This window comes from Suillus discolor, assembly GCF_016758755.1.
Source record: "Suillus discolor strain FC423 chromosome Unknown F5147scaffold_30, whole genome shotgun sequence".
In the NCBI taxonomy this organism is placed as follows: Eukaryota; Fungi; Basidiomycota; class Agaricomycetes; order Boletales; family Suillaceae; genus Suillus; species Suillus discolor.
Window position 1 is genome coordinate 371,737 of NW_024541277.1, and position 25,873 is coordinate 397,609.

At 48.2% G+C, this 25,873-nt stretch overlaps 8 protein-coding genes across 8 annotated transcripts; 4 read left to right on the forward strand and 4 right to left on the reverse strand.

Annotated features, from left to right (window-relative positions):
* Nucleotides 1-2,562: 2,562 nt before the first annotated feature.
* Nucleotides 2,563-3,960, reverse strand: F5147DRAFT_636489 (transcription initiation factor TFIID subunit A-domain-containing protein; the record flags this gene model as incomplete). The annotated part of the gene is given in 6 exon segments (XM_041432916.1): nucleotides 2,563-2,911; nucleotides 2,965-3,079; nucleotides 3,133-3,305; nucleotides 3,369-3,561; nucleotides 3,612-3,701; nucleotides 3,715-3,960. 6 exon segments carry the CDS (start codon nucleotides 3,958-3,960, stop codon nucleotides 2,721-2,723), a joined length of 1,008 nt encoding a protein of 335 aa, XP_041292456.1. The 3' UTR covers nucleotides 2,563-2,720.
* A 701-nt stretch (nucleotides 3,961-4,661) lies between these two features.
* F5147DRAFT_201726 (Got1/Sft2-like family-domain-containing protein) lies at nucleotides 4,662-5,792 on the forward strand. Its single transcript, XM_041428559.1, has 6 exons — nucleotides 4,662-4,986; nucleotides 5,039-5,149; nucleotides 5,202-5,228; nucleotides 5,286-5,403; nucleotides 5,458-5,610; nucleotides 5,669-5,792. The coding sequence occupies exons 1-5, from the start codon at nucleotides 4,769-4,771 to the stop codon at nucleotides 5,608-5,610; spliced, it is 627 nt and encodes a 208-aa protein (XP_041292457.1). The 5' UTR covers nucleotides 4,662-4,768; the 3' UTR covers nucleotides 5,669-5,792.
* F5147DRAFT_696859 (nucleoporin Nup186/Nup192/Nup205) lies at nucleotides 5,657-12,715 on the reverse strand. The gene is made up of 12 exons (XM_041437476.1): nucleotides 12,536-12,715; nucleotides 12,046-12,483; nucleotides 7,604-11,995; nucleotides 7,388-7,552; nucleotides 7,211-7,332; nucleotides 6,996-7,145; nucleotides 6,702-6,945; nucleotides 6,574-6,648; nucleotides 6,381-6,520; nucleotides 6,199-6,322; nucleotides 5,935-6,140; nucleotides 5,657-5,875 (listed from the first exon to the last, which is right to left on the reverse strand). The coding sequence occupies exons 1-12, from the start codon at nucleotides 12,699-12,701 to the stop codon at nucleotides 5,771-5,773; spliced, it is 6,327 nt and encodes a 2,108-aa protein (XP_041292458.1). The 5' UTR covers nucleotides 12,702-12,715; the 3' UTR covers nucleotides 5,657-5,770.
* A 114-nt stretch (nucleotides 12,716-12,829) lies between these two features.
* F5147DRAFT_696861 (acyl-CoA N-acyltransferase) lies at nucleotides 12,830-13,899 on the forward strand. The gene is made up of 5 exons (XM_041437477.1): nucleotides 12,830-12,998; nucleotides 13,066-13,084; nucleotides 13,142-13,271; nucleotides 13,330-13,385; nucleotides 13,434-13,899. Exons 1-5 carry the CDS (start codon nucleotides 12,874-12,876, stop codon nucleotides 13,674-13,676), a joined length of 573 nt encoding a protein of 190 aa, XP_041292459.1. The 5' UTR covers nucleotides 12,830-12,873; the 3' UTR covers nucleotides 13,677-13,899.
* Nucleotides 13,900-14,126: 227 nt separating this feature from the next.
* Nucleotides 14,127-16,304, forward strand: F5147DRAFT_696864 (uncharacterized protein). Its single transcript, XM_041437478.1, has 9 exons — nucleotides 14,127-15,133; nucleotides 15,184-15,268; nucleotides 15,319-15,472; nucleotides 15,523-15,625; nucleotides 15,686-15,788; nucleotides 15,849-15,903; nucleotides 15,955-15,981; nucleotides 16,037-16,098; nucleotides 16,152-16,304. The coding sequence occupies exons 1-9, from the start codon at nucleotides 14,304-14,306 to the stop codon at nucleotides 16,209-16,211; spliced, it is 1,479 nt and encodes a 492-aa protein (XP_041292460.1). The 5' UTR covers nucleotides 14,127-14,303; the 3' UTR covers nucleotides 16,212-16,304.
* Nucleotides 16,305-17,028: 724 nt separating this feature from the next.
* F5147DRAFT_696869 (uncharacterized protein) lies at nucleotides 17,029-17,437 on the reverse strand. The gene has a single exon (XM_041437479.1). It carries the CDS (start codon nucleotides 17,409-17,411, stop codon nucleotides 17,148-17,150), a length of 264 nt encoding a protein of 87 aa, XP_041292461.1. The 5' UTR covers nucleotides 17,412-17,437; the 3' UTR covers nucleotides 17,029-17,147.
* A 609-nt stretch (nucleotides 17,438-18,046) lies between these two features.
* Nucleotides 18,047-18,891, forward strand: F5147DRAFT_696873 (mitochondrial import inner membrane translocase subunit TIM22). The gene is made up of 4 exons (XM_041437480.1): nucleotides 18,047-18,251; nucleotides 18,319-18,527; nucleotides 18,578-18,738; nucleotides 18,794-18,891. Exons 1-4 carry the CDS (start codon nucleotides 18,083-18,085, stop codon nucleotides 18,801-18,803), a joined length of 549 nt encoding a protein of 182 aa, XP_041292462.1. The 5' UTR covers nucleotides 18,047-18,082; the 3' UTR covers nucleotides 18,804-18,891.
* A 4,642-nt stretch (nucleotides 18,892-23,533) lies between these two features.
* On the reverse strand, nucleotides 23,534-25,095 carry F5147DRAFT_201909 (uncharacterized protein). Its single transcript, XM_041428560.1, has 7 exons — nucleotides 24,947-25,095; nucleotides 24,773-24,891; nucleotides 24,558-24,719; nucleotides 24,421-24,496; nucleotides 24,248-24,370; nucleotides 24,002-24,186; nucleotides 23,534-23,947 (listed from the first exon to the last, which is right to left on the reverse strand). The coding sequence occupies exons 1-7, from the start codon at nucleotides 25,008-25,010 to the stop codon at nucleotides 23,672-23,674; spliced, it is 1,005 nt and encodes a 334-aa protein (XP_041292463.1). The 5' UTR covers nucleotides 25,011-25,095; the 3' UTR covers nucleotides 23,534-23,671.
* Nucleotides 25,096-25,873: the final 778 nt, after the last annotated feature.

A 25,873-nucleotide genomic window follows, 5' to 3' on the forward strand; every position in this document is an offset into this window, starting at 1 on the left:
ACTCCTCTGACCAAGCTAGAGAACCGACCAAAATTTTATTTTCCTATCTTCAAATCTACACAGTCGAGCTGAAGGAAATCGCCGCCTTGCGACATTAGTCGATTGACGTAAAGGTGTGTCGTTGCCACCCAACTGAGAGCCTACAACCGATCACTTTTTAGTGTTTGTACGAAGAGCAAGACAACATAATTTGCAAGGGATAATCTCCTGGCCCCGAAGGACGGGTGATACGAATGCCGTGAACGGTAAAGGAGCAAAAATTTGCTTACCCATGACATCGACTCAAGGGAGCACCAAAAACCGCCTTCACCGTTGAACAGTCATCTCTGGCATTGCTTTGAACCGCTACGGCTCATGAACACAGCACAGAAGCGACATCCGCATGTCCTGGTGCGGCCTGGATCCAGAAGTCTGGATCGGATTGAGCGACAGCATGTGCCTGAAATAACTGGTTATAAAAATGAAACTGTGTTATTTCTGGGCAGAAAGTCATACCTGAGGACACAGAGGTATCTTTGACCACTGAAATGTAGGACCAGCGCATTGGTTGTGAATCTTGTGATAGACTTTCGAAGTGCGACCAAACGTCGGCCAGGTAATATTTCCGGTCATGATCATTCATGGTTCAGAGGCTTTCAATACTGATATTTCAACCACAGTGAAAATCGATGTTGTCATACGAACTTGCTATTCTCCTCCTGCCAGTGCGCCTTACAGCTTGCGGTGCGTGTCAAAGATCCTCTGCGTCATTTTTGATGGGCCTACTCTCTGAGGCCGCACTCGCACCGACTTTGCAATGGTTTCGGATATAACGCCAGAAGTGCAGACACGCATTTGAATGAATTTTAGACGGCCGTCAACTTGGTGCAGCAGAATTCGCTGTGCGTGCATGAAGACTGTTGGTTGACCTCCAAGTCGGTCCTCGGATTCTAAGCGTCACATCCGAATCCCGAAACCTTTCTCCCTTTCTAGATATTAGAATAGAGCAAAGGACCCATCAATGACGCGATCTTTGAATTTGAGGACTTTATTCATTAAGTAGAATTTTTGCTGACCTGCCAGGGCATTTTGCTATGGTGATCGAGTGTAGGAGATGCATTGCGGTGGGTTAGTTTCATAGTATTCATTTAGTCGGTCCGAGGTGCGTAATAGCGAAGCTGCCAGGATAACCCCTGAAGAGGGGGTCAGTAACTTTCGAGCAGTTACTACACGTAGTAGTAGGTGATAGATTCACCCCGAAAAACACTTTCAAGTTTGTATCTTCATGTCTCACCACGGGTCCAGTTCTAGAGATATATCTCCGCTCATGGTTAGTGGGAGAAAGGTTTTGTCACACGCAAAGTTTGATTTTTGAGTCTACAGTTTCTACCGTCTATTATATTGTGAGCGGCCCCCGTATGCACGCTGAGATGTTCTTGATACTCGAGCAGGGTGAACTGTGACAACCGAGCACTCGGTGACGAACTACTTACATGTCCGAGTCATCTTGTCAACCACAGTGCACGAAGGCGAGAGCGGAAACACGACTCACTGTAGCGTCACGACTCCGAGTACGTGACACATATAAAGAAGGTCTACCACGCCGGTAAGCCACCGTGATGGAGGTAGATGAAAACTACTCATACTCACCCAAAGGTCAGTGTATATTGCCTCGCATTTAGCGCCAGCGCAGCACTCGTTATAGTTGCAGAAGGTGGGACATTTATCTTCATCACTGACCACTGGTGTGGACACTGACAATTGGAAAGCAGTAGCAGCAACGACGAGGATGAAGGGGAGACGCATTATCTGTGAGATCTGATATGAGACTTCAAAAACAAAGCTGAAGGGGACGGTAGGAAGACAGCTTGCTTTCATATCCTGCCAGTGGATAATCTTTTGTGCATCCGAAATACTCCTTCAGACAGATGTCATTTGCATTGCCAGCAGACCTCAGGTTTGATTTGCTCTATCCTCGACGATATCTTGACAGCAGAATACTAGGAAATACCGATGATATGTAATTCCAACCCATTGTTGCATACAGCTTGCGACAGGTGACACGACAATCCCTGGGAGTGGGCTCAGGAGTCTCATGGATACTGACATTAAGCTGGATACCAGGCGATCAATGCTGAGATCTTGAGATTCCAACTGCGTCGTCATTGCTTGTGACCGACACGCTTCTACCTGTCATCCACCCATATACTTACATGGTCTGGCGACTGTAGCCACAATATTTCTCCGAACTGCGATGCTATCATCGAGGCGCTGAATGGACTCTGCGATGATCTTATCTGAGAGACATTGAAACATTGTTTGCTGAACTTTTTTCGAGAGATCATATTCGAGTGGACACCTGCGACAGAGATATGATATATGAGCAATTCAGGAACGAGGCTTGAGATGAAGTCAAAAACATGCTCTTGGATCGCCTTTGCTGGGTGATATTCACGGACGTATACACAGGCACTACTGACTCGAAGATGGTATTGCTGTTGCTCTGGCGCACCTATGTGGAGCGAGACTTTTCGAGCAGCGCGACCTCGTTGCCTATGAAGAGCACTCTCAGGCTTCTTGCGCCTCCGGACTTTAGTATACCACTAGCACCTTGTAGATGTGAGATCCTGTGAGATAGTATGACATGAGTCTCTATACAGTAGTACTTATGAGTTACAAGTGTGCGAACGAGCAAAGAAAAGGGTATAAGCAAAGACAACGAGAATGTCCAGCGCGATCCACTATGCGAGTTTGCTCTCCCTCTTCGCTTGTTGCACCTGTGCCAAGCGGTGACTGCGTAAAGTCATGGATGTACCCTGGGTCGTTTTCTTTCCTGCCGCCGTAGCCCCAGAAGGTGCTACAGCAGCCTGGGATAAGGCTATTCGCGTGTCGTCCGATGCAAATCCAGGAATACGAATATTGTGGTTGCGTTCTAAGATAGAGCAATGGGTACAAGAACGAGGAAGAAGAATTAATCAGACTTACCAAGGTGAAGCTGGAGGTCTTTGACTTCAAGCGTGTCGTTGCCGCGATGCTTTGCTAGTCGACAACCAAAGTTCGTGACAGAGTCGATGAACTCGTCGGCGATTTGGAGAAGTAGCTGTAAATGATACAATGAGGGATATGCCAAGGCTTTTGAGTGCAGCGACTTACATCCTCCACCTCAGGTTCGATTCGAACGTTGGGATCAACACTTGAGACGAGGTCTTGTATCGTCCGTCTCATGCTCTGATCTCCTGGGGTATTCTTTCTCCGTGGTTGATTACTATCCTCTAAGCTGAGCATACCAGCGTCGTCCGTGGATCGTGCGACCTGAGCAGGGGTACCTGGTAACATGGATCAAAATCAGTACTCGGACGGGACCGCTGCTTTCCCGGTAAATGACTCACCAGACACTCTGCCACTAGTCATTCCACCTGTAAGTGTTGGTCTTCCTTGCTGCGCAGCCGCCCACTGAACGGGCCCCGGATTGGTGGTGTTGAGAGTTTGGCTGATAGGATACCCGTCACCAGGTGTAGATGTAAGAAGAGGTGCTGGTGACCCGCTTTTAAAAGCGGTAGCAGTCGTTGCAGGAGTCCCAGTCTACCACAAGCAGGATGAGACGAAGGAGGGTCCTACCCATCAAGTCATACCTTTGTACCGCCATTCGCGGTCGAAGCGCCAGCTCCGCTTCCCGAAGCAGCACTAGTTGTGGACTTGTGTTTTTCAGCGTAATCTTTCAGCTACAGACAAGACGCCCAAGTGAGATAAAACAAATCTCACTTGGTTTAAAAGCAGACGGACCTGCTGGATCTGTACGGCAGTAAGCTTGCCCTGCCGCATGAGCTCGCCAAGCTGGCCCATGTTCTGCTCGAGGAGCTGGGCTATGCGCGTGTTCGATGCTGCCTCGCCATTTTGGCTTTTAAAAGCACTAGTCAGGGCGGTGATGATGTTCGCGGGGTTTGGAGGAGCCGTCGTTGTTGCTGCTTCGTTCGTCGCCATTTAGTAATATTTAGTATTTACGATCTCTGTAAGACAGAGATTAGCCCGAACACCATTATGTCAGCATCCGCACATAACATCTGCTTCTGGAATTTCACCCCTATATACACTGGGGAAAAAAAGAGATTATACTGAGAATGACATTGGCGCGAACATCGAGATTCGAATGTTTAATCAGGTTACGAAGAAATGAAAATGTGAAGAGAATGATCACATTATTACTATATTTTTATTGTATTCTGATCATATTCTGGAGGACATTCTCATTTGTTATAATCTCGAAGGTCCGTTTGACCACAGCGGGTGCACGCGCATATACTAGCTGCACTAGCTGCGCACACTAACTCGCAAATTGATATATCTACTTATGTACACATGTCCGACACGCCATTACTGTATAGTTTCTAATTTGGCGTGACCGTCATGCAAATTTTTGGGAGGTGAAGCTAATTTGTGACATGTAGTAAAAACGGAAAAAAACATATATATTACTCTAAGGCTTGACCAAATTGATCAAGGACTAAAAAATAACTCTACAGTAGTATTTGAAATGAAGTGGACTAAGTAATTCTCATGAGCCACCTACCAAGCTTCCAGGAGTTGTGGCTTCGCTAGACGAGCGAGTTTTCCCAGTCGAATCCCTCGATGAGTTGGCTTCCTTCATTGTGCATTTCACTACAACTGGAGACATGGGGAATGTGTGATTGACGATATGCGCATAACGCGGAAGTAGTTGCCACATGACACATCCCAACTTGGTGTCAGGCACGTTTCACATGTATAGTACCCTTTTCCTGTGAACACCATCATGCCTTCATCCTCAGAACAAAGCTTCAGAGCCAACCTATCTCAGTTCCGCTGGGCCAGAGGAGTCACAGACGACTCCCAACAAACCCAGCAACCACTCCCATCATCAAACCCGTTCTCCCGCTTCTACAACGCCGTAGCAGGCGACTATATCCCTCTCAGATCTACTGAACGTTCCAACGAAGACGAAGCATGGTTTGCGCTATCACGTTGGGAAAGGTACGCGTTCAAAATTCACTCCTGTCTTCTCAGCACAGAATCCAATCTCCAGGCTGCTCGGGTTCGGTGCATGCTTGTTAGGCGCAGCAGTCTGCTTCTTCGTCGCTTTTATGACCCTCCCTTTCCTCGCCATCAATCCCGCAAAATTTGCTTTGGCATTTAGGTATGCATAGTTTCTTTCGCTCTTCATCTTTCGATCGATAACTCCCTCGCAGTCTGGGGAGCTTGCTCGTGATGTTCGGGTATGTCCTACCACTCCGTGTCAGTCCGAGCGATCATAACTGACTACCATATTCAAGTTTCTCGGTTCTCATAGGACCATTAAACCACGCAAAACATTTAATTTCAAAAGAGCGACTACCATTCACCCTCGTCTACTTCTCAAGTTTGGGCTTGACCCTCTATTTCTCCATCAGCGTGAGTCTATAGCCGTTCATCACCACAATGTTCCGTTTCAACAACTCCTATTAGGTCCACTCGTACTTGGGCTCGCTATTAGCAGGTGTCGTCCAGGTGGTATCTCTAGTAGCGTATGTCCTGGCATACTTCCCAGGAGGCACACAGACGTTGCGCTTTGGTGGACAAATCGCTCTGCGGGGAGCAGGAAGCCTGCTACCTTTCTAAGTAATAGTAATGACAAAAATCGAATCAACACAATTGTATCCTCACACACGATATCTAGATCTAGTGCTTGCTCATTGTTTATTCCAACAACGACGATCAATCTATCATGAGCGCAATGCGATACTTTTGAAAATAACAAACGACGACAGCAACGAACCATCTACTCCAGAGCTTCGTGCAACCCAACCGTATCCCTCAATCTCCGCGACATGATCTCAATATATCCCTGGTATGACTGCCACTCACTTCCCAGCGTATCCACCGTCTGACAAATACATCATCGCCGTCATCAGAAGTCAGACGAGCTCAAGCTAACGAACGTACCAGATCTAATGTTGATAACCTGGCGAGAGCACCAATCAATCTTTTGCCCGCGTTCGCCTTGAACGAATCAGAGTCTGGAGGAGGAAGAAGCCTGAGAGTGCTCTTCATATTTATGACTGGTGCAGAGGTTACGCTGCTCGACAAGTCGCGCTCCACATAGCTCACGAGATGGCGCCAAAGCAACAGCAATACCATTTCGGTAGTGCCTGTGCATGCACTCGTGAATATCATCCAGTAACATCAGCATTCCGAGACGATTCTCACCGAGCATATTTTTGACCTCATCTTGAGCCTCATTCCTGAACCGCTCGTACTCCCTGAATATCAGCGACCTCTTCTGCGCGATGTCTAGATCTTGGAGGAATGCAGGATCAGACACGCTGACGATCTACGCAAACGAAATGTTGAAATCTCGAACAATCCGTTGGCAGGATTAGCAGACGTACCTCTTGGATGTTGTCCACTCGAATATGGTCTCGTGAGGACAGTTCAGCAGACAAGTCAGCTATCTGTTTCAACGTCTCTGCAAGATCGTCGCAGAGTCCACTCAGCGCCTCGATAGCATCACCGACCGTCGGTATCGTGGCTACACCAAGACATAAGTAAATAATGGGTGACATAGGCAGCACGACTACACACCTACGAAACGAGACGACCTTTCATCATGTCGAGGGACTATGACCACAGGAGAAAGCACCAGTGTAATCTCAGGCTCTACAATAAATAAAAATAAAACAGGCGCTCAAACCAAACGTCAACCGACTTACCAGTGAATTCACTAGCAGTTCCCAGGTACTCCACGATAGCCTTCAGGAGCAAACGTTCTTGACGCCTCAAACTCAGATCAAATTGAGTAGTCGATCCATGCCCGGATGCAAAGACGCTAGCTCGCAAAACCTCTGCGTCCGTCTGAGGTTTGACCGCTTGACTCCAGCTTCTGTTTCCCAAGCACCGCGCGGCAAGGCCTAACACTGCGCCGTGAATACCACCAAACCCAGAATTCGTCGACATCTGCGACATAAATCATTAGTAGTAAAGCGTATGCATAAACGGTGGCTTACCAGCTCAGATTTTGGAACGAGCGTCAGGACGCTTCTGCTCAGCGATACTACGAGGTGAATTTCTTGAACGATCGACAAGCCAATTTCTTCAGAATCATTTTTGAGAAGAATGATAATCGTTTCTCGATGGCTTGATAGAAAGTCGAGTGCCTGGAGACAAGACAATGTCAATGTCAATGTCCATCCACCAGGCAAGATCCATAAATCAATCGTACCTGACTGCTTGCAGTAGCATGCTGAGCTCCTAACGTCGTCAACATCGCAGCAACGAGCTGAAGTGCCGGCATGAACAGCTGATGGTATCGCTGAATCGCCGAAGGTAAGAAAGAGTCCTGGTCTTAATAAAATAAACTCAGCACGTAAAGACCTTCTGAGTGAGATAACCCACGTACCCATAAACGACTGATCAGCTTCTGGTCTCGTATCCAAGAACTCGCATTGACTCAGGACCGGGAAAATTCGAGCTTCAAGTAACCGTTCCGCCCCCGGCCTCGTTTGTGCCATCCGTATCAAGAAGGACATCTTTGATTCGTAAACGTAAAGTGGATTTAGATCGTCTACGTTATCACTTCAGTGTCCCTCGCGATACAAGTCGACTGCGCACATACCTGGATCTGGTTTGAGCACGTACTGCATCTGCGACTCCGCTTCCTTCAGCCCTTGAACAAAGTTCGACAAAATCCCATAGCGAACTAGAGATGCGAGGAGCATGCGGGACTTGTCCGAGCGGCACAGCTGAGCGAGGGAGTCTAGCAGCATGAAAGCGACAGTCTTCCAAACTTCAGTGCCATCAATTGCGTCCCGGGATATGATCGTGACCAGTCTCTCGAGCACATTTTTCAACGCAGCCAGCGTGCCAAGCTCTAGCGCTGATGCATTCGTCACAGGCTTTGGCGTACCACGCATGGATTGAGAATCATTTAGGGACAAATCGTCGCGCGAGGAGAGCACGGATAGGGACATCGACATTGATATCGACATCGACAACGAGTGCTTCCCGAACGTTTCCAATGACGCCTCTCCCGAAGGCCTCTGGTCACTCCCTCCAATGAGATGGAAATAGTTAATCAAAGAAGCGTATAGGTTGCCACGGACCAACTCAGAACGGTTGTTGTCCAGGATGCAGTCAAGGATGCTGCGAAGAAGCGCATACAGTCTCTCTGCAGGCAAAGAGCCTGCGTCAGTGTCCCCGCCGGCAGATTGTAGCATAACTTGATGACGTCGATCTTCGCGTAGCTTCGTGATGCAAGATAATACTGCTTCCGAAAGTAGAACTGCGGTAGGCTCCTGGATGTCAGAGGAACGAATTGCAGTAGGTAGAACATGTAATAAGTCGAAAAGCATGTTTTCGCGCCTGTCGTGCGGCAGACGCTGGAAGCACTTGGTAAGGGTGATGTCCAATAGCCTCCACCACGCTTCGTATCCGGTAGCAACAGCAAAAGCGACCTCACGGCGATGGTTCTCGATCGCACAGCTCTCCAAGACGTACGAGGTCTCAGCGTTCAATTTGTCAGCCTGCGCACCATTGGTGATTCGGCCTTGGGCGTGGAGGGAACGTCGAGCGAGTGTCAACAAGGATAACAGCGCAGATCTATCAACGACTTCACACCCGGTGCCATCCACACGGATGCAGGACTGCAGGTTTAACTGACCAAGGAGCTCCAGGTCAACAGGGTGAACAGTTAAACTATCTGACCAATCAAAGCTGAGCGACTGCACGGATTCGATGATTCGAAGATGCGACTGGCCCATTTCCTGAAACGGCTGCAAAGCATCTACATCCCATTCAAGCACATCCTCGGAAGCCGTCGCCTCCGAGCCGAATATGATTTGCAAAACCTCTAAAACGCCCTTGTGGTGGCCTTTGCGGGTCAGGACGTGGAGATCAAGCGATACTAAATTCAGGATGCGAGAGCGTACGCCCATGAACGACCGCAAAGCTGATACGCTGGTGATAACGCGAGAACCGTCATGATACAGTACCTCGATGACAGGCTCCTCACGCGTTTCCGGGGCTTTGGAGGGTATAGCTGCGAGATGGCGGGCGAAGAAGTCGTCTCGTGTGCGGAGGTACCGCATGGTGGATTCTGATGTCCGTGGATGCACACAGAGCTGATGAATGACCTGGTAGCAGCGTTCTGCCAAAGCAGGGATAGAAATGAACAATGGATCGACCTGAAGCGCGAGTCGACGTTCACGTTCTTTGCCTTTGCCGTGCACTCTGGGTACGCCGGCGTTGACAAGGTCAAAGATGACGTGGGCACATGTTCTGTGCACACCCAACGCGTGTGGATCTTGGATTTGATGCTCGTTTTCTGGACCACCGAACAACAGGAAATGGCCGATGGTAGGATATGGTCGGTTTGGTCGCGTATTCTGGATCAGCAATTCAAGGATGGCAAGTCGTATCGCCTGATCGAGTGGTTCTTGCGTTTCTCTATCAGGAGCACCAGCACCGGTCACCTGTTCAGCCTGCGTTTCACTGGCATCCACATCGTTAAATGACTCGACACTGAGTAGCTGCTTGAAGCCATTGAGGATACGATCCGAGTCATTGCTGCGCTCGACGAGGGTAGTTAGGTTGCTGACCGACGACGACAGTTGCGTGACAATCTTGACGGCGAGAAGGACAAGCTCAGGGTATGAAGGGTACACCACATATGCAGCAATGGCAGGAATATGCTGTGTGCCATACGACAATGCTTGATCAAAACGCGTATAGTATGACCGGGCATGAGCGACGCCCACAAACTGCGAGCCATCAAACTCTGTGAGGAGCGGCACGAGGACGTCAAGGAAGATATCCTGAATGTCCAGAACGCGGTGAACGATGCGCAAAACGCGCACGATCGTATTCTTGAAATGCGGTTCTTCATCTGCAAAGCCTTTCTCGAAGCCTTCTACGCCATCAACGATGTACGTCAAGATACTGGTTTGCAACAGTGAGTTTGTCAGGAGACGCTGCATTATATCATATCCTGGATGGACAAGGAGGGGAACAATAGCCTCTCGCTTCAAGACGACATCTTCACTTGACGAGACCAACAATTCTAGGTCGTAGCTAGCGAGGACTCGCTCGACGAAGGATAAGCACAAGTCATTCATCTGCCACCTATCTGAAGGCCGCCTGTACTCTCTCCGGGGGATATTGGTGAAAACATTGTCAATGACGAAAGATATGTAAGGTGCAATTCCAGGAAGACGGTATGGTTGACCAAGGGCATCAGGAATGGTATTCAGTGGCTCCGAATCCGTGATGAGGTCCTTCAAAGAAATGCGTTTGGGAGTGTGGATGAGGGTGCTGAGGAGATTGAGGAATGGGATAGTGGCAGGATAAAGCTTATGGATAGCTTCAACCTCATCCAACTCCACCTCGACGCCCTTGACGGGATGCAACACTCCGCCAATGCGGGAGGAATTTGCACGGACATTGATGACCTCCAGCCGCTCCATCAGCGTCCATACCGATCTGCATATCTCCACTCCAGAAACACCCCCTCCAGGTTCACAAAAAGCTGCCAGGGCATCAAAAATTGCTCCCTTCAGCTCCAAGGGTATCCCAAGAGGTATCAGTGAGATCAGCGTGGGAATAGCCCTGAAGTGCGCGTTTCCAGAGACTGCGAGGCGGACAGCGACCGAGCACGAAACCACCGTAGCTAGAAGGCGGAGGAATGATTGGGCAAGCAAAACATCATTAGGTCCTATGACAACCTGTTTTTGCTGCTGCCGTTGTTGGGAGGCAGCTTGAGACTCGGCGAAATGAGATGACCTGAAGCCACTGAACGATGTCCCCAAGTTCTGTTGCGGAGGTGGGTGGGGCTTGGGGCTGGTAGAGGAAACTGCCCAGGATTCTAGCAGAGCGAATATGAGCGTCCAGGACACAGCCGAACCAGCACTATAGTGAGATGAGCTGGCAGCGAGGCTGCTTCCAGGTACAACTTCTACACCCCCTCTAGCAAGGAAATTATATGCGAGCTCGCTACATTGTTGGCCTTTTGCTAAACCAGACAACATGTCGTATAGCGCAGTGGACATAATGACATCACGAGTCTGTGTGGACCATACTGCCCACTGAAGGAAAGAAGGAAGCCTGCCTGCATTGGTTTCTGCGGTCTCCAGGTAGGTGAGACGATGGGTTTCGGTGAGTGGTGCAGCCCCCCAGAACTGCAGAGCCCGTTCGGGAGGAAGTATGGAGTATAGAAGACCTATGAACGAGTACAGCATGGCGATGTCGTTGCGTGGATTTGCCTGAGAATCCGAGTCTTGCCCGGAATGTGTCATTGACCGGAATAAACGTGCACTGGCGAGAACGATATCCTCTTGACGTTGTTTGATTTTGCGTAACTCTGAGGATGCGTATGTAATCACTGAGCGCACCAGAGCTTCACAAGCATTCAGAACGGCTAGTTTAAAGTCTTCGTGAGGCGGTTCTCTTAGTTGCTCCTGCTCGGGCGTAAGCTCAATGAAGGCAGCGAATGACGTCGCTGGTGAGCTTCTCGACAACTGGATGAGCGCTGCGGTGAGATACGTAAAGGCATCGCCCTGGACCGCATTCCAAATCTGAGTCTCCAGCTCTGTAGTCTTGAAACCCTCTCTGGCCTCCAAAGAGGGGTCGCGATGACGAGTCTCGGTCAATAGGAGAGTCCACTTTAGCAATACAGTTGCTTTTAAACCTGTATCCTTCCACTCCGTATTGCGGGAGAGCTTCTGCTTCATATATGTTATCATTGCGTCGTCTGTGGCCAGGTGTTGGCGATTCTTGCCACCGATAGACGAGGGGTCCATCAAATCAAAGGCAGCCAGAATAGCGGTCAAGACATAGAATGTCATGGCGTCGTTGGGATTCACAGATAACCAATCGAGGGAAGTGCGGATGTCAGAGACCGTGAGACATCCAAGACGGGCCATCTGGAAGTAGACAGTGGCAAGGTATCGTCTCTCGTATTTGAGTGAGTCACAGCGTGCACTGAGGATATCGTAGCCCAGAGTGGGTGAACCACCTTCAATAGTGGCCTATTAGATATTAACCTCACGACAAGGCAGAACTTACCGGAAGGGGCTACGGTATTGCTCACGGCACATTGTTTTGCTTGTTGCGCTCGTGCAACGGTGTTCCCCAACTTCTCCAACTTCTTGAATATTCGCAACGATATCTCTCCCCCTGGTCCCTTCGTAGGTGGAACGAGATCCTGCCTAGCGAAAGCATCCAGCCGTTTGTAAAGTCGCGGTGCATCTGGCAACTCAGCCAACTCTGCAGCTTCAAATATGTAACGCAGACAGTCGACCAGATGACGTCGTCTTTGATGCAATTCAACGACTGTAGCTTCCATGCAACCGACTGGGCCGATATTTGGGTTTTCGGTCATGACAGAATGCAGTATGCTCGCGATGTATTTCTCGGAGGACTTGAGCTGCTGAGCAAGGAATATTGCCTGCTGAGCAAAATCCGCATTGACAGCGAATGACCTGCCATTGATCGTGATCCTTCCTGTAGACTCATTATCGAATTTTACGCGTCGACACAGATGTAAGGCACTCACCACTTCGCAGCTCTTGTTGTTCCTGCTGACTGCTCTGTCCAACCTCAAACAGCTCAAGTAGCCTCTGCTTGTGCATCATGAGTTCATCAAAAAGTTCTTGTTCTCCATGTCCACGAGAGCCGAGACTTGTCAGAAGCACGCTTCTGAGTCGCGATATGGACTCCATAGCGTAGATCAAGTTGTTTTAGACAAGTGTTTCTTTTGCAATTTGGATGTTGCATAAGCGTGGGAATGTTAAAGGTCCACCGGGGACCGCGCCATGGACTTGGCAATTTCGGTCGCGTGCTCGCCTCGAGGATACGTCGTGTTTCCGCTCTTGCTCCTGACCATTATTGACGATGACTGAAATATTGTACAGACAGTATGTAGGCGAATCTGATTTACCACACATTATGGCGCTCGTACAGAGTGAGCTCAGTGAGCCATATGTTATATACACATATCGTTATTTCCTCCATCAATGGTAAGTCTCGTTATCATTTATTTCACTTGGCGAATTCGAATCACTAACTTATGCCGACTATGTACAGGCCACAACTTTCTTTTCTCGTGCGTGTTACGACCTCCTTCTATCACCTGAAATGAATCAGACGTGTCCCCTTTCAGGCAATACCTGCGGGATCGTCGGAGCCGATAGGTGTCATAGTCTGCAAGCAGAGTATGCACAAGCATGCCTCGAATAGAGGCTATATCGCCATGCTCAGCGTTAGCAAGAGCTGGCGCAAACGTGGTGTAGGTACGCGATAACCACGTGCGCTCCCACCCAATCATCTGTATTTACCCACCGATTCCAGCAAGCACGTTGGTCAGACAATCAGTGGAGGTCATGAGACGAAATGGAGTTGATGAAGTGCGTAATTCATATCTAGATTTCGGACTTCTGCTAACGCCCAACTAGGTCGTTCTTGAAACCGAATATGATAATGCGCCGGCTCTTTCCCTCTACGAGTCCTTGGGATTCATTCGCGAGAAACGGCTGTATCGATTCTACCTCAATGGAAAGGATGCGTTCCGTTTGGTTCTCGCCGTCCCTCCATCAGAATTGGATCAAGACTTTCCCCACTACATGAAGCTTTCCCCCACCAACAATATTTTCTCCTATCCAGTTTCTTCAGACGATGACGAGGTCTCATATCGTTGATGATTCCCAGTCACACGACCAATATCATTTCCCCTTGATGGTCACTGCTGACCCTAACATCCTAATCTGGCTTTCTATAGCCATAATGGCCCTTCAACTAGCTGTACAACAACAACAACAACAACAACAACGCCGTCTCAGTTGTATAACCCTGTTCGATCTAGGTTCAACCAACCATTCATTTCCTGTTTCTCATCGTGTCAAGGCACTAGTATACCCCACATACATGTGTAGTGATATTTGTAGTAATATTTTGATGTAGTCCATGATTCACAGGTGGAGCTCCTGGTTTCTGCTCGCTCGGTGCAAGATGGTGAGTGACCATCATGGCGTCAAAGTCGACCTTGCAGTGCAGGAAAGCGAAACTCCCAGCCACTCCACGATAAAGATATCCTACGATTATCGTACTATATATAACGGACGTCTATTAATGCTTCCGTTGGCCGCGGCCGTCACGGTTCCGCTCCGTTTCTAGGTCGCTTCCTGGGATCCGGGTACTCACAATTAGGTCACTTACTAGAAAGCTTGTCCTAAATCGTCGTGTTGTGTTCCGGAGGCAGATCTCACGCAATTGCTATCAACTGATATAAGTGCCCCAGTGCCCTTCGTTCACTGTGGTTCAACATTATGGTCTTCTCCCCAGCTGGTGTCGCCTCTGCGTTGCTATTTGTAGCCCCGTATACGCCAAACATTGCTACCATTGAAACCACACCAGGTTGTTTAACGGACAACTTCTATGGAACATACGGAGGACGGAGCATTTTTCATATTCCACCTACTTGCCTCGAAACCAGCTTTATCAAAGGCTTATCGACACAACCGGTCTCTCTGCTTCCGTATGTCGCCAACGGTGAACGTCAACTTGTATGGCTACAAGAGTCGGCTATCGACAGTTCCCTGGTAACTCCGGAGTACGAGGCGGAGGTTCAAGGTTTCTTTAGGTGGTTAGGAGAAGATGGTTACTCCATGGGGGGCGGACAACAGTTGTCTGGTCATCAGCATTTACTGTCTTCTGCAGATGAGCCTGGAGTAGAGCTGCACTTGGTGGATTTGCAGCCAGCGGGAGGATCTCATGGACTCATAGCCGTCGAACCGAGTCTAGTGCCCAGCATTGAGGCATTGCTCCCTCGCTACTGGAAGCCATACATTCTACCCAAGCAACCCACGTCGTATATCCCAGTCCCCAAACCTGCTATCGAACATGTCAAGAACCTCCTCGAGACCGTTCGCTTCGACCCAGTCGTATCGTCGCTCGTAAACAATATCTCATTGAGTCAGATGCGTGACGACATCAGATGGCTCACGGGTGAGGATGGAAAGTCCGGAATTGTCTCCCGCCACTCGTTTGCAGAGGGTTCTCGCGTCGCTGCTAATTGGCTCAAGGAACGTTTTGAGGAGACAGGCGCAAGTTGCGAACTGAAAACTTTCCTGACGGGATTCGCACCGAACGTGGCCTGGTAAGTAAGGTCTACTCGTTCTTGTAGTAATTGCTGAGCCAATCCATCAGCAAATACTCTTCGTCGGTAGACACAACGTCCACTGTCCTCATTTCTGGGCATTACGATTCACGTGGTTCCTTTGGTTCACAGAGGGTAATGTCTCTATCCGCTATCACTGTCTTGGTGTCCTGAATATTTACCAGGCTCCTGGAGGAAACGATGACGGCTCGGGCACCGTTGCCCTTCTCGGAATTGCACATGTTATTGCCCACTCCGGTCTCACTTTCCGCAGTAACGTAGAACTCGTTGCTTTTGCAGGTGAGGAGCAGGGCCTGTACGGTTCAAAGGCTTACGCCCGTGAGTCAATACATGTTAGCTTGCTCCAAATATCTGACCACTCCATGCAGGCGAGATGCGTGAGAAGGATGCAAATATCACATTAATGATCCAGGCTGATATGCTTGGGTACCACGCCCCTGGAGAACCTCCTCAACTTGGACTTCCGATGTAGTGCGTCTTTTTATACCTAATCTACCAAATCGGACATGAACGACCTCTTCTATTCCACAGCATCGGCACTCCAGAAGTAGCTCAACTTGTTTCAAAGATGTCAGCCATTTACAGCCCTGAGCTTACTGTGGGCTACACTGCTGCATGCTGCAGTGACCACCAGGTCAGTTATATCATTTAATGCATGCGCAAACACAAGCCAACCTGTATTGCTTTTCTCTAGTCCTTCCATGAGCAAGGATACGCCTCAACGCAAGTGTTCGAGCGTGCTGGTCCAAGTAAGCCCTAAACGAACATACTCTTCAACGTGCTAAGTTGCATTTACTTAGTTGCGGACCCCATGTATCACAACAGCGGTCAGTTCCTTGTGCCTTCCCCACCCTTGCCACCCCAGGGCTGACATTCCTGCAGGTGATCTCAGCGAACGTCCCGGCTATGACCTCAACCAAATTCGCTCGATTGCGAAAGTTCAGGTTTGTCTGTTTATTCAGCACGGTCTCGTTCTTATCTTGATGAATTCGCACAGTTTTCTACCCTGCTTCACGCCGCAGGATTCGATCTTCCCGACGATGAAGATTTGAATTGATGTACATCTCTGTTATGCATAACACAGAGAGTATGTAATGTCTTCATGTATATCCCTTCAGACGAGGAAAGCAAACATTTTTAAAAATGTCTAGTGGCGTTTGAACCAGGGTTGCTAAGCTCTGCGTGAAGTAAGTTGTCGGCTTGAAGATGACATCCTGGTGGAGGAGGGCCCTCTCGAGTCTCTACTTTTCTCTGTACACAGATTGATCTAATTACCTCCCGAATGTCTCCATGGCAGCGTGACTTCGCTTTTCGCCTCAAAGTTATCCTTATCAATGCCCCATCCCAATTCTCCTCCTAGTGCTTCAGAATCATGCATACCCTGCACTAATATTATAACCCCCCTTGTAGCGTGTCCGCATTCAACCGCCCAGTTTTTCACATGATAACCGTTGGTATCGTCGGCTCGTGTTATCTGTATGGGGCGGCTCCCCGTCGAATCTTACATGTATTCGATGCCTAAACTTCCCTCCTCGCCTGTGTTCCTTTCCCTTCCCTTTATCGACAGAGTGCGTTTTTCTTCGCTGTGCTGCATGCCTCATCGTTTACTGTAATCGCTTTTCTCAGATGGTCGATATTAGCGCTTTGATGACTATACGTTACCTTAGCGATAATCCTGCGTAGGTCTTCTTTCCCAAAGACCATTATTCCACATCCCTTCCTGCAATTTGCCCGCATCTGTCGTCAGAGGCTTGAAGCTCGGTTCTTGAAATACGAGAGGTGTTGAGATATGCATCCATTGAGTCGAGATGGATAGAAGTATTGTCAAAGGAGCAAACAAAGCCTTGTTAAATCATCCAACAAGGCCTTACTTGCTCCTTTATCAAATGTCTGTTGCCCTCTGTATCCTGTCTGTGCATCATCTCGATGGAAATGCTGTATGGAGAGGTTGTTGCGGCTGCTCTCTGCCGACTGTATAATACTAATTCAGACCCTATACCAAACCAAGACCCTGAACCACGAACCAGACCAGTCCGACCGCCTCTCGAGCGTACCAGATGGGCTTGAGGTCCATGACTCGGAGGCTGCTGCCACTGACCAGGGCCTCTTCACGAAACACGCCACCAAGGTGACGGTGACCAAAGGACCGGACCGGCAGGACATGCATCGCCTGCAAAAGTGGGCTTACTCCGAGTAAGGCCGCCTGAGGCAGTAAGTTTTTATGCCATGCTTGGAATTTTCGTGCGTTCTCTTCCATCTGGTCTATTTTTACGTGTGGCCTTTCTATCTAGTGATACACCTCTTGTTCATCTCCGCTCATTGCGTTTGGGTGCGCAAGGCCGACGATCCAGCAGGACAGGCTTCGCCTGCAAAGAGAGGCGCAGACCTGAGGTAGTAGATTTGATTCTTGTATTGGCTTTCTATCTGGTCAAACCTTCGTATCTGCCTTTTCTATCTATCTGGTGGTACACTTCTTCGTCTTCATTCGTTGCGTTTGCGAGTGCTGGAGTTGATCTTGATTTTTGAGGGTAGTTTGCCCTCCTTGTCTCAGTTCTTGCGCGTACAAGCAGCAGTTGCACTACAATAAGCTGCATTTAGTGAGGCCACATGATTCGTATGGCACTATACTTTAAGTATTGCTTGAACCTTCACAGCTTTTGCTTGCTTCAGAACATGTGTAATGAACGGCTAGATAACGGCTGTCCTGAAAGCAAATCGTTGTAGACGTGTAGTCGTCGGTACCCATCCGATAGTACATGCATGCATGTAAGTCCTGGTGTTGCTGTGATGTGAGTGCATGATCGGATGCGTCATTTTTCTGCAATTAATATGCTTATGTAATGAAGCTTTTGCTCAACAACCTCAAATACGGACTCGTCCTTTCAACTTAAAGCTTTAGCAAGAGAAAAGGTTCGTTTGTAAGTAACTATGAGCTTCCCACTGGTCGCTCCAATGTTTCCTGCAGGGAGGGAACCCCTTCCTCCGGGAATGACAGAGGAGGACCGTGCTCAGTTACTCGAGGCCAAAAAGTACCAAGGATGGATGGCCATGGGCATGGAGTCTTGTGCAGCAAAGACGGTCATTGCTGGTGTCGGCGGTAAGTACATCATATTCGAAGGCGCCCAAGTCATAACCCAAAATTCATGACCAGGATAATTCTGCAGGTCTCGGCATTGGTGCATTTTTCTCTCTTATGTCCTCATCGTTTGCGTACGAGGATCCTTTGCTACGGCAATCCACTCAAGCTGGCCTGAATAACACTCAGAAGGCCCGTGAAATTTTTAAGGAAATGGGTAGAGGGATGTGGAAAAGCGGAAAGGGCTTCGGAAAAGTTGGAGCATTGTTCGCCGGAATAGAATGTGTAATTGAAGGCGTAAGTTTCGTTTAGTTGTTTCCCTTGCCCTAATCTCACACCTTCACCAGTACCGAGCGAAGAATGACATGGTAAATCCGATTGCTGCAGGCTTCGTTGCTGGAGGTGTCCTTGCGCGAAATTCAGGACCTAAAGCTGCTCTTGGTGGTGGATTGGCATTTGCTGCATTTTCCGCAGCCATAGATTTGTTTTTACGGAGGGAACCGGCAGAGTAAGTGTGCACTGTTATACATGTGTCTTCAATAAAAATATTGACATTCTTCTAGCGACGACTGAGTCGTCATACATATTATGACATTAGATCATTTATTCCTTACTTCTGGAATTAATATTAATATGCGATTCCTGTCTTTGCCATTGCGTCATCTTTCATAGCAAGATCCTCAAGAGCGCATTGTCCGGTCATGAGCACAACACTCGCGACAAATGCGACCACAAGTTCAACACATACTGCCACATCATCAACATGTCCATCAAGCACACCCTCAAGGGAGCGTTTCTGACGGTGTCCAACATGCATGCCTATTCCCACTGCTTCTAGACTTCGAAGTAATTCTCGTATCGGCCTTACCCACCTCAGCAACCCTTCTATGTTGCGCTCCCACAACTGGCATCCGCACCCCCAATGTGTAGAGCTAGGTTGCGCACAAATTTATGCACACGCCTTCTATTTCAGCCCCAGTCAATCCCAATTGCCCTCAGCAACCGCATTTCATCCACCCGCATACGCTTACGTCGTAAACTGTCTATCGAACTAGATTACCGCCACTCGTGCCTTTCAATGTTCACCCCAAGTCACACACCGCGACATCACGTCCTACTCTATCTGCAGATCTGACTGTTGCGGAGACGAACGAAGGACCAGGTTACGTTAATATTGTATTTCACAAGTTGCTAACAATATATTGCCGAAGAGCCGACTGAAGGAATATCCTTGTATGTCATATAAAGAGTACACCCCGGACTTGCGTAAACACAGGTCCATGCGCTGACTGGACCTAACTGGACAGTCGTCGTAGAATTTCACCCATGGTGCACTCCATTGCATGTTTGGTCTCTTGTGATTTTTAGACACTGTACGTGACGCACCACAAGATCTACCGATGAGTCTGATTGTTGAAAAGTAATAGCAGTTGCAGGTGGACTGTGTTCCTCTCAAAAATTGAAGGATGGACGTTCTCCTGTGTCAAGAGTCAAGACAGTAGGAAGAATTATTAAAGCGTGTGTAAATGTCGAACTTTCCTGATTCGTAAATGCTTCTCTGATTTTCATGTGCAGGGGACTCTGTTTAGTATGAGGTCTCAGCGCTATCTCCCAGTATCCAGTTTAGTGTCATCATACATGAGACTCCTGAATCCACTTCCAGGGATCGCCGATCTTGTGACCCGTCACAGGCTGTATGCAACAGTGGGTTATCATCAGCATTTCCTATCTTCTGCCTCGAGAGATCGTCGAGGATAGAGAAAATAAAACCCGAGGTCTGCTGGCAATACAAATGACATCTGTCTGAAGGAGTATTTCGGGTACACAGAAGATTATCCAGGATATAAAAGCAAGCTGTCTTCCCACCGTCCCCTTCAGCTTTGTTTTTGAAGTCTCATAACAGATAATGCGTCTCCCCTTCATCCTCGCCGTTGCTGCTGTTTTCACATTGTCAGTGTCCACGCCAGTGGCCGGTGATGAAAGTGACTGTCCTATCTACTGCACCTTTAATGATTGCTGCCCTGACTCTACATGCCAGCCAATATGGACTGTCTTTTGGGTGAGTATGAGTAGTTTCAATCTACCTCAATGGCTTACCGGCGTGGTAGCTCTTATGGATGTGTGTCCCGCCTGACTCACTGAGCTACAGTGAGTTGTGTTTCCGTTCTCGCCTTTGTGCAGTGTGGTTGACAAGTCACAAGACGACTCGGGTAGTTCGTCGCTGAGCGCTCGGTTGTCACGGTGAACGAATTTCACCCTGTTGGAGCATTAAGTCAAAAGAACATCTCGTGCATACTATATGTAGACGGCAGAAACTTTTCCCACAGACAGACTCGTCACTCGAAGGACGAAAATCAAACTTTGCGTGTGACAAAACCCTTCTCCCACTAATTAAGGGGATATATGGGTGCTTTTGACGGTGACACGCAAAGACTTTGAAAATACAAATCTACATGAAAGTGTCTTTCGATCGGGGTGAATCTACCACACGCCCAAAGTCACTGACCCCCTCTTCAGGCCATTACTACGTCAGAAATACATGTGTGCGCGCTGATATGAATGACTAATATTCACCTGTATAGGCTGACTCTTCAACGTCTTCGTGGCCTGTGGCTGTAGCGATGGTTAGAAAATCTAGGTCGTCTACAATGTCACCTCGAGCACGACCTTCGCGTCGCTGAATGAGAACCTTAAGTACACGATAACGCGACTTAAAGTAAGAAATCTTTCATCTCGTCTTTGAGGCGCCTGTGGGGTTCAAGCTGATCTTTCAGTGCAAGATCTAGCAAAGAATTGAGGGCAGCTTGATCCACGATGAGCTGAAGGTTAGAGAAGTAATCTGCCTTTTCAGCTTTCTTGTGAGTAGAACCGAGGGTATCCGTTAGAAATGGGAACACTGTGCCACGTCGCTGACGAGCAGCGCTGCTGTCTATCACACCTCTTTTGGTGGTACTACGTCTGTGGCGACGTGTTGGGGCCCTCGCTCTAGTTCATGCGAATGGGACCATAATTCTGATGCCATAACCAAGCTGACAAATGGAATTTGCTCTGTAGTAGCTAGATCATCATGCATATGAATTATACAACCGTTTTCTTCATTTACAAATATTTCTCGTACCGGACACATGTACACATGGTGTATCTCCGGGAAATGAACATGATCCACTTTATTTTTGATGTTCGATATGTCGAAATAAGAAAGTTTGCCTCTGTGTTTATGTTCTACGAGCATTGTGCAATGTGGTGGTCCCAGTGCCATGTTCTTGATCGCGTATCATGCCCAAAGCACACCGGTGGCTGTACGTGACCCCATCGTGGGAATGAAATTCGTCCTGGCAGGATTGCCCCGGGCCAAGCCTCCGCCACTCAGGTCCTCCAACTGACAACTTGAATATTTTGTGACACCGATACTTACCAAGCTTTGCGTGGGTGCACCCAATATCCACTTTTCACTGGGGTTAATCCTCCGGGACTCGTACTGTGCGGACACAGATTTGTTCTTATCGCTAACAGTCGTGTGACCTGTCGCAAGCTGTATGCAACAATGGGTTAGAATTATATATCATCAACATTTCCTAGCATTCTGCCGCCAATAGATCGTCGAGGATAGAGCAAATCAAGCCTGAGCTCTGCTGGCAATACAAATGGCATCCGTCTGAAGGAGTATTTCGGGTGTACAGGACATTATCCAGAACATAAAAGCAAGCTGTCTTCCTACCGTCTCTTCAGCTTTGTTTTTGGAGTCTCATATCACATCTCACAGATAATGCGTCTCCCCTTCATCCTCGTCGTTGCTGCTGCTTTCGAGTTGTCAGCATCCATGCCAGTGGTCAGTGATGAAAGCCGCTGTCCCATCTACTGCGACTTTGTTGCTTGCTGCTCTGGCTCTACATGCAAGGAAATATCAACCGACTTTTCGGTGGTTAATCTACCTCCGTGGCTTACCGGCGCGGCAGTACTACTTTGAGTGTGTGACCCACTGAGCTACAGTGAGTCGTGTTTCCGCTCTCGCCTTCGTGCAGTGTGGTTGACAAGACCACTCTGACATGTAACTAGTTCGTCGCCGAGTGCTCGGTTGTCACGGTGAACGAATTCCACCCTGTTCGAGCATTAAGAAGCCATTAAATTAGAGAACATCCTAGAACATCTCGCGCATACTTATGTAGACGGAAGAAACTTTTAGACTCGAAGGATGAAAATCAAACTTTGCGTGTGACAAAACCTTTCTCCCACTAAGGGGATATATCTTTAGAACTGGGTGCTTTTGACGGCGGCACGCAAAGACTTTGAAAATACAAATCTACATGGAAGTGTTCTTTCGATCGGGGCGAATCCACCACACGCTCGACCCCCTCTTCAGGGGTTAGCTGAGATCTGGGCAACGTGCACATGCATCTTAACCAGCGCATAGCTGCAGTGTTTCATCGTGATTTTGATATATATGAGCGCTGAGCGCTGAGCCTTCAAGGCAATATCTGGAACTCTACTCTATACACCATCTTCCTACCCGCAATATTCACTGCTGCTCTCTCGGAGACGTCGGCCGGGCCGCCCGCCCGGCCCCTCAGCACAGCCGCTCTCCATACCGAAGCACGTTTTGTTATACCAAGCGCAGGTCAGTGTTCGATATGCATAGTAAGTGTTGTATGTAGCAAAGCTTTCCAACCTTGACGGTGAAGTAGATGCCAGGTTGAGCCAGGTTCAGTACTTGCCTTGCACCATGATACCATGATGCCATGACCTTACTGATTATTTGATTGGCTTGTGTTAGATATATGAATTTATCAGGATGGCAACAAGCTTGTCTTACTTGATGTACGTGATACGTACACAATCATCTCAGTATGATTAGGATCAACTTGCAGGAACACCCAATCATGATGGTAATCGACGTTCCGTATGCACAGGGAAAATACGCATGTTTTTTCATGCTTCTCCGATTATTGATTCCACCTGATTCCATACTGAATAATACTTCAGCGAGAGAAAAACGAAAGAAGAATCTGCTGACTTCGACGACTCGGGACTACTAGTACCATAGGCAGCTCACGGCCTGCCAAGTCCAGTGTCACCCAGCAATCCATCGGTGCGGCCCAGGCCCACTCTTTTTCGCACCCACATATCACTGCTTTCACACCATCCACCAGTGCACCACCTCCCGTTGCTGCTACTTCCGCAGCTACAACGTTGCGTCTACATGTAACAATCATAGGTGCTGGAATCGTTTCTGGCTCTTCACTTGATAGCAATCATCAATCTACACTGCTAGCACTACCATTGTCCAATTGTTCATGAATATGAAGCTCGTACAGTAATTATAATATACAAAGTCTTATTCGAGTCATGTATTAATGATTCTTCTTCGTTATCACGCACCTCGGACCGACCAAATGCTATCGTCCAATACTATCAAACTAATTTCTGTGGAACAGTGATTGAGTTCAGCCTGATAATGTATCGCCATATCCCCCATCCAAAGACTCCTTGCGTGTGGGTAGTTTGCTCTGGTCCAAAATTCCGTACACCGGGGAACCTTCGATATGCGTGGAGTGGGATACCTGGACCTGCAGAGGCTTCATAGAATATCGTGAGAAGCTCCCTCGTTCCGTGTCACTGGTCATTCCCGCACGGACAGTCAAGATCCGACTCTGAGTGCCTTTACCAATTGCGATTCGGATGATTACCATGTAAAAGGTAATCGAGATGATTGGCGTGAGCTAGATGAATGAAAATCAGTTATTTTCTATAACATATGTCGTCAGTGTAATCACCACGTCTATCAGAACAAACGGTCCACTGCCCGAGCAGAGGGATCCAATCACTGTAGAGAGGAGCGCTACGCAGTACAACATAGCAGCATCCATTATTACGCGCGTTATACTTGTGGTCATGACCTTTGCAGTGCGCGAGGTAGAGACATTGCGCTCGATTTTCCAGATGCGATACGCGAGTAATCCTAAAAAAAATTCAAGCTAGCATGAGAATATAACACCGCGGTCGGGCAGAAGCGAGCTTACCCGAACTCGACAAAGTTGCTGCAAGTGTCAAGGCACAGAATGCTCCCATACACTCCATATCCACTGTGGCGGAGATGACTCCAGTGGTTTGTGAATCACCGTAGACCGAAAGAGCACCAGTGACTTCAAGGCAATGTTAGAGCATGCGGTTCCCTGAATCAATGTAACCCAACCTGCGATACCACACCACAGCATGATTGGTAGGATGATGACCCAGGGATTTTGCCAAACGACGTAACAACGATAAATCTGTCACCAAGAAGACATCTCTATAGGGATTTTAAACTCGCAAATAAAAAGTTGAACTTACCGCCACCGCGTCGCCCAGCAGAGTTTGCAGAATGTATATTGAATTCTTGATCAAATACGTTTCTTGAGAAACATCTGCAAAGTACCCCGCTGGCCCACCTGGGAACGTATCGCGATAGGTCACCAGTCCGTATTCCATCCGAATAATGCCCAAAATTATGTGCTTAAAGAAATGGTTCAGTGAGTGACATTTAATGACAGAGGCGAGGGGCTCACTGCGGTACTCAATATCAACAGTAGGACGGATGCAGCAGCGACTGGGCGATTGAGATCTCGCATGGAATGTTTGTAGGTCATCGCCCACATGGTGCCAATAAACATAAGGACCGAAAAGCCTGAAGATTCCGAGCTTTGTGGTCACCAGATGGACGAACTGATTGAGATACTCACCATATAGAATGCCTTCCAGTGATGTCGATATTATAGCAGCGGTATCGAGGGACACAAAGGCCATGGCAAGAATGACGCCCGGGAATATTAATGGCTTGGGGTAGTGCGAGGGCCTCGAGCTTGCACTCTCGTCAATTCCATGTATATTATAGTTCTACTAGTAGTAGAACTCAATACAAAGACCCCAGACCGATATCCATCATGTGGATACTTCTTTATTCAGCGTTCTAAGGCCTAACTTATCAATTGCGGCAGCGATGAAGCTGTATCTGCACACGTCCGGGCTAGACTTATCGGGTTGTCATATGGTCCATATGCGCTCGGAATCGATGAACTAAGCTGCTTACAAAAGAAGGCCGTGTTGATACCAGTGTAATGCCGCTAACCTTTCGATGTATGAGGTGACAGGGCCTGATACCTGCGCCCCGAGGGCAGTGTTTTGCATCGAACCATTGATAGCTGGCAGATGACGTATGTACAACCCCCTGGCACCATCGGATCCCATGATCATGGCGGATGATGCCAATACCGCCTGAGATTTGGATCCCTATGACTCTTCTCCCTGATGGGATCAGCAGGTGATGATAAAATTTCACTATGCGAGTTCTTTCTTACTTGTCCAGAAGTCGCATTTTCTGTTATATGGCGGCCGAGCTGAGAACACCAACCGTTTGGGGGTTTCTAGACTTATACGAAGTTGCTTCTTGCAGAAAAAAAAACTCGGTAAAGTCGGCGAGACGTCGTGCGCGATAGTGAAGTTCTTCATAACATAATAAGTTCGGACTTTAAAACAGTATATGTAAACTCGAATTATTTGATATTTAAATATGTCAGGTTTAACTCACCGCAATATGCACCTCCTACCATAGCAACACGCCAGGTCAAATCGCAAAACCTCTACTTTATGTATATGAACGTTTGAACAAA

Excerpts from the sequence above, each read along its gene's own strand:
- F5147DRAFT_696861 (XM_041437477.1), top strand. The coding sequence starts at position 12,874 with ATGACTGAAATATTGTACAGACAGTATGTAGGCGAATCTGATTTACCA. Across the intron at positions 13,272-13,329 it reads CTGGCGCAAACGTGGTGTAG|CAAGCACGTTGGTCAGACAA; the intron begins GTACGCGATAAC and ends CACCGATTCCAG. Across the intron at positions 13,386-13,433 it reads GACGAAATGGAGTTGATGAA|GTCGTTCTTGAAACCGAATA; the intron begins GTGCGTAATTCA and ends ACGCCCAACTAG.
- F5147DRAFT_696859 (XM_041437476.1), bottom strand. The coding sequence starts at position 12,701 with ATGGAGTCCATATCGCGACTCAGAAGCGTGCTTCTGACAAGTCTCGGC. Across the intron at positions 11,996-12,045 it reads CAATACCGTAGCCCCTTCCG|GTGGTTCACCCACTCTGGGC; the intron begins GTAAGTTCTGCC and ends CCACTATTGAAG. Across the intron at positions 5,876-5,934 it reads GGTTATCAACATTAGATCTG|ACGGTGGATACGCTGGGAAG; the intron begins GTACGTTCGTTA and ends TGTATTTGTCAG.
- F5147DRAFT_696873 (XM_041437480.1), top strand. The coding sequence starts at position 18,083 with ATGAGCTTCCCACTGGTCGCTCCAATGTTTCCTGCAGGGAGGGAACCC. Across the intron at positions 18,252-18,318 it reads GGTCATTGCTGGTGTCGGCG|GTCTCGGCATTGGTGCATTT; the intron begins GTAAGTACATCA and ends ATAATTCTGCAG. Across the intron at positions 18,528-18,577 it reads TAGAATGTGTAATTGAAGGC|TACCGAGCGAAGAATGACAT; the intron begins GTAAGTTTCGTT and ends CACCTTCACCAG.
- F5147DRAFT_201909 (XM_041428560.1), bottom strand. The coding sequence starts at position 25,010 with ATGGCCTTTGTGTCCCTCGATACCGCTGCTATAATATCGACATCACTG. Across the intron at positions 24,720-24,772 it reads TGTTGATATTGAGTACCGCA|CACATAATTTTGGGCATTAT; the intron begins GTGAGCCCCTCG and ends CATTTCTTTAAG. Across the intron at positions 23,948-24,001 it reads CGTTTGTTCTGATAGACGTG|CTCACGCCAATCATCTCGAT; the intron begins GTGATTACACTG and ends TCATTCATCTAG.
- F5147DRAFT_696864 (XM_041437478.1), top strand. The coding sequence starts at position 14,304 with ATGGTCTTCTCCCCAGCTGGTGTCGCCTCTGCGTTGCTATTTGTAGCC. Across the intron at positions 15,789-15,848 it reads CATGCTGCAGTGACCACCAG|TCCTTCCATGAGCAAGGATA; the intron begins GTCAGTTATATC and ends GCTTTTCTCTAG. Across the intron at positions 15,904-15,954 it reads GTTCGAGCGTGCTGGTCCAA|TTGCGGACCCCATGTATCAC; the intron begins GTAAGCCCTAAA and ends GCATTTACTTAG.
- F5147DRAFT_201726 (XM_041428559.1), top strand. The coding sequence starts at position 4,769 with ATGCCTTCATCCTCAGAACAAAGCTTCAGAGCCAACCTATCTCAGTTC. Across the intron at positions 4,987-5,038 it reads GCGCTATCACGTTGGGAAAG|GCTGCTCGGGTTCGGTGCAT; the intron begins GTACGCGTTCAA and ends TCCAATCTCCAG. Across the intron at positions 5,404-5,457 it reads CCCTCTATTTCTCCATCAGC|GTCCACTCGTACTTGGGCTC; the intron begins GTGAGTCTATAG and ends AACTCCTATTAG.
- F5147DRAFT_696869 (XM_041437479.1), bottom strand. The coding sequence starts at position 17,411 with ATGGAAGAGAACGCACGAAAATTCCAAGCATGGCATAAAAACTTACTG.